At 35.6% G+C, this 5,518-nt stretch overlaps 1 protein-coding gene across 1 annotated transcript; it reads right to left on the minus strand.

The window, feature by feature from the left end:
- Positions 1 to 4,184: 4,184 nt before the first annotated feature.
- On the minus strand, positions 4,185 to 5,051 carry LOC110720225. The gene is made up of 2 exons (XM_021899231.1): positions 4,822 to 5,051; positions 4,185 to 4,737 (listed from the first exon to the last, which is right to left on the minus strand). The coding sequence occupies exons 1-2, from the start codon at positions 5,049 to 5,051 to the stop codon at positions 4,185 to 4,187; spliced, it is 783 nt and encodes a 260-aa protein (XP_021754923.1).
- Between the last annotated feature and the right edge of the window lie 467 nt (positions 5,052 to 5,518).

A 5,518-nucleotide genomic window follows, 5' to 3' on the forward strand; every position in this document is an offset into this window, starting at 1 on the left:
TGAAAATGAGAATGGGTGAATTTGCAAGTGCATTCACCATGTATTTATAATAGAAACAGGCTACTACTAGATACACATTAGTCATACATATAGGTTAATAGGCTTGGAAAAACTTGGCTATGCATTTAATGGTGATGACAAAGAAGACCAAATAATTGTGTGGCATTTACACAAGTTGCTTCATAACACTCCCCCTTGAATGCCCACACAAAACTGAGTAAATGTTGTCTAATTAAAATCTTGCTAGGAAAAATATTCTGTTATATGCTATAGTGTACTGTCTCATTAAAAACTTTGTCAGGAAAAACCCATTGGGATAAAAACCTGATCGAAGGGAAAAAAGAGTGCAGTGCATATAATGCTCCCCCTGATTTTAACATAGTTTATGAAGACGACGCATCCCAATCTTGTGGACCAACCGCTCAACACTCTTCGAAGGTAGGGACTTTGTAAACAAGTCTGCAAGATTATCAGATGATTGGATCTGTTGGACATTTATCTTCCCTTCCTTCTGCAAATCGTGTGTAAAGAACAGTTTTGGGGATATATGTTTAGTCCTATCACCTTTAATATATCCTTCAGTTACTTGTGCGATACATGCAGTATTGTCATCGTAAATGATGGTTGGACTTTCAGTTACTTCTTTCATCCCACATTCTTCTTGGATATTGCCGATCATTGACCTTAGCCATACACACTCACGTCCTGCTTCATAAAGGGCAATCAACCCAGCATGATTTGATGATCTCGCAGTCAAGGTTTGCTTTATTGATTTCCAAGAAATTGCAGTTCCACCATAGGTGAACAGATATCCAGTTTGTGACTTGGCGTTTTGTAGGTCTGATAGATATCCAGCATCTGCATATCCGATGAGGGTGGCATCTTGCCTTGATTGATAAAACAAACCAAGATCTTTCATTCCTCGTAGATATCGTAGTAAGTGTCTTACTCCTTTCCAGTGCCTCTTCGCTGGTGCGTTACTAAACCTGGCTAACAAATTCACAGAAAAAGCTATGTCTGGTCTAGTATTGTTAGCTAGATACATTAGAGCCCCAATTGCACTCAGATATGGTACTTCAGGACCAAGGACATCTTCGTTTTCCTCTCGAGGTATAAATGGATCATATTTCATAGTCAAAGACCGAACAATCATCGGGGTGTTTGTTGGGGTCGCTTTGTCCATGAAAAAACGTTTTAACACTCTTTCAGTGTAGTTAGACTGATGGACAAAAATACCATTATTTAAGTGCTCAATTTGCAATCCAAGACAAAATTTAGTTTGTCCAAGGTCTTTCATATCAAATTCTTTCATCAAGTACTTTGGAGTTCTTTCAAGTTCATTCGGAGTTCCAATGATATTCAAGTCATCAACATAAACCGCAACAATTGCAAATCCTGATTGTGATCTCTTAAAGAAAACACAAGGACTGATTTGATTATTCTTGAATCCTTATTTCATAAGGTATTCACTAAGACGATTATACCACATCCTTCCAGACTGTTTCAATCCATAAAGTGACCATGGAAAGTAAATGTCTAGGCTTGTGGTTTTCTGGTAATTTTAGTCCATCTGGGACTTTCATATAAATGTCTGTATCGAGTGACCCATATAAATATGCGGTCACTACATCCATCAATCGCATCTTTAGTCCTTCTGAGACTGTCAAGCTTACTAGAAATCTTAACGTAGTTGCATCAACTACGGGAGAATATGTCTCCTCATAATCAATCCCTGGAATTTGAGAAAAACCTTGGGCTACAAGTCTTGCCTTGTACCTAACAACCTCGTTTTTCTCATTTTGTTTTCTCACAAACACCCATTTGTATCCAACTGGCTTTACACCTTCTGGTGTAAGGGTTATTTTTCCAAATACTTCTCGTTTTTCGAGTGACTTTAACTCTATCTGCATTGCCTCTTTCCATTTTGGCCAATCATGCCTGCAACGACATTCTTCCACTGTTCTTGGTTCACTATCATTTTCGTCAGATGCCATTTCAATTGCAATGGAATATGCAAATATTTCATTTACGATAACATCATTTCTATTCCAATAATTCCTGGTAGAAACAAAATTTATTGAAGTTTCATTGTTATCGATGTCATGGTCATCTTGTTCATCCCCTTTCGGTTTCTCATCTTTTTCTTTATTCTCATCTGTATTTTGTCTTTCTTGACCTTCCGTAAGGGGAATGTTGTTGATCTCATCAGGTCTTTTTAGTTTTCTTGGTTTAGAGTCTTTTGAACCAAGTGGTCTTCCACGCTTTCGGCGTGTTAGAGATTCATTTTCAATGATCTTATCACTAGATGGAATTTCAATTCGTGCAGGGGCATTTTCAGCTGGTATATGTGATTTGGTCACTTTCTTTGCATCTATAAATGCATCAGACAGCTGATTTGCAATGCTTTGTAAATGAACAATTTTATGAACTTCTTGTTCACACATATTTTTTCGTGGATCAAACATTGACAATTGTGTTGCATTCCAAATGATTTCTATTTCTTTCTTTCGTGGGTCCACTTTCTCTCCCCCTAAGGCTGGGAATACTGTCTCATTGAAATGACAGTCGTCAAATCTAGCCGTAAATAAAAATCACCGGTCATTGGTTCAAGATATTTAATTATGGAGGGTGATTCAAACCCAACATAAATTCTCAGCCTTCTTTGTGGACCCATCTTTGTTCGTTGGGGTGGAGCAATAGGAACATACACCGCACAACCAAAAAATTATAGATGTGAGACATTAGGTTCTCGACCAAAAACTAATTGTAGTGGTGAGAACTTATGATAAGCAGCTGGTCTCAATCTAATTAGAGTTGCCGCATGTATTATGGCATGACCCCAAGCAGATGAAGGCAATTTTGATCTCATTAATAATGGTCTTGCAATCAACTGTAGTCTCTTAATTAATGACTCAGCGAGTCCATTTTGTGTATGAACATGAGCTACTGGATGTTCTACAACAATTCCAATCGACATACAATAATCATTAAATGTTTGGGATGTAAATTCCCCAGCATTGTCAAGCCTTATTCTTTTTATTGTATGGTCTGGAAATTGTGCTCTTAGTTTAATAATTTGAGCAAGAAGTTTTGCAAAAGCAACATTTCTACTGGATAAGAGACTTACATGTGACCATCGAGTTGAGGCATCAATTAATACCATAAAATATCGAAATGGTCCACATGCAGGATTAATTGGTCCACAAATGTCTCCTTGAATCCTCTCTAAAAATGTTGGAGATTCAGTAGCAATTTTGTTCATAGATGGCCTTATTATTAATTTGCAAAGTGAACATGCAGAGCATGTTAATTCATCTGATCGAGGGATTTTGACATTCCTAATTGAATGTCCTACTGAATTTGCTATAATCCTGTGCATCATTCCTGTACCAGAATGACCCAAACGATCATGCCATAAAGTTAGCAGATTCTTATTATCTAACTTCTGGTTAGATATCGAATTTATTTCAACTGGTCGTATATCTATATGATATAACCCTGAAGAATATGCTGGCAATTTCTCATACACATGCTTCTTGCCATGTTTTTCTGCCGTGAGGCATAAATATTCCTTTTGATCCACTATCATTGTTTCTAAATGAAAACCATTTTGACGCACATCTTTAAAGCTTATAAGATTTCTTCGAAATTTACTCGAATATAAAGCGTCATTAATGATTAATTTTGTTCCATTTGGGAGTATTATGCAAGCTTTTCTAGAACCTTCTATTAGCTTGGCTGACCCAGAAATGGTATTAACATTTGCTTGAAACAATCTTAACTTTGAAAAATATTTTCTATCCTTCAAAATAGTGTGTGTTGTTCCACTGTCCAAAAGACATTGAAATTTGGAACCAACTTCGGGCAGATCCATATCTTCATAAAATAATAAGTATAAGATTAATTTAAGATAATTAAACTGGACTTACTTTATTAATGATGAAAAATTAAAAGTACATAACTTGAACATGAAAAACATAAAAGAAAAGTACATAATGAAAACATAATACATATCATAGTAATTGATGAATTATCTAAACATGATTATTCTCTCCAAAGATAAATTCACCACCAGCTTCACCATTGTCTATGTGGAAATCAGACACATCAAGGCTAATTCCAAGGACATTTTCTTCAGTAACATAATTTGCTTTGGCATGTTTTTCTTTCCCTTTAATGAAAGCCTAGTATAGTTCTACCAGATGTTTGGTCGTACGACAAGTACGTCCCCAATGTCCAGTCATGCCACATCTATAACAAGTGTCTTTTCCTTTTGTGGTGGCTTGATTTTTGTTTCCTTGTTGATGCCCCCTTTGAGTGTTGTTTCTAGGGGGAAATTGGCCTCTACCACGGCCATGACCACGTCCACGGCCACGTCCGCGGAAATTTTCATGACCTCTGCCACGGTTATTATATTTTCCATGTCCACCTCTATGAGCAACATTTGTCTCAGGTGGATTTGAGCTTTCTACAACATTTGTTTCATTGAATGCTTGAGACCCAGTTGGTCTTAGGTTGTGATTCTTCAACAGAAGATCATTATTCTTTTCAGCAACTAATAATGTAGAAATAAGCTCTGAATATTTTGCAAAGCCTCTTTCACGGTATTGCTGTTGCAATACAATGTTGTTAGCATGGAATGTAGAGAGTGTTTTCACTATCATTTGCACTTCAGTGACTGGTTGATCACAATATCTCAATATTGATACGATTTTATATAGTGATAAATTATAATCACTGACAGATTTCAAGTCCTAAAATCTCAGGTTTGTCCACTCAAACTGTGCTGAAGGAAGGAGTACCCTTTTGTGGTGGTCATACCTTCCTTTCAGGCTATCCCATAGTTCTTTGGGATTTTCCACCATTAAATACTCAGTTTTTAAACTGTTATGTAAATGATGTCTTAAGAGAACTATAGCTTTTGCTTTCTCTTGATCAGTAGGAACTTTAACTTGAGCAGGGGCATCTTTTTCGTTTCCTGGGATGGTAATTTCTTTGATTGTATGTTCCAATCCCTGAGCCTTTAAATTCATTTGGGCATCAACTGTCATTCAAGATAATTATGTCCGAACAAGTCTAATACGTCAAATTGTCTTTTCATCAAGTCTCCCATTTTAACTACAATCAAATAGATAATTATTATTAAGTCAATTAAGTAAGTGATAATTAAAGTAATCAAATTATAATCATGATAATAATCCATTTAAAACATATTTGCTTCTCCCCCTTGGGTTATTATTATGATTTACATAAAGTTAAGCTAAAATTAAACATGATAATTACGTTAGTTAAGCAACGACAACAACAATAATAACAATAACAATGATAATTATAACAATAACAATAAATACTACTACTATTACTACATCACCGACAAGAACAACAACAATAATAATAATAATATTAATGACATACATTAATGATAAGACAAAAGGAACATTTATTATAACAAAATGCACTTATAATCTACCTAAAAGACAAAAAAAACTTGAAGTACTACGGAGATTACATGCATTAC

Source organism: Chenopodium quinoa, unplaced genomic scaffold, assembly GCF_001683475.1.
Source record: "Chenopodium quinoa cultivar QQ74 unplaced genomic scaffold, ASM168347v1, whole genome shotgun sequence".
NCBI classification, from domain to species: Eukaryota; Viridiplantae; Streptophyta; class Magnoliopsida; order Caryophyllales; family Amaranthaceae; genus Chenopodium; species Chenopodium quinoa.

What these genes read in the sequence shown, in the direction of transcription:
- LOC110720225 (XM_021899231.1), bottom strand. Translation starts at nt 5,051, where the DNA reads ATGACAGTTGATGCCCAAATGAATTTAAAGGCTCAGGGATTGGAACAT. An exon ending in TGGGATAGCCTGAAAGGAAG is followed by an intron (nt 4,738 to 4,821) that starts GTATGACCACCA and finishes GAAATCTGTCAG; the next exon opens with TGATTATAATTTATCACTAT.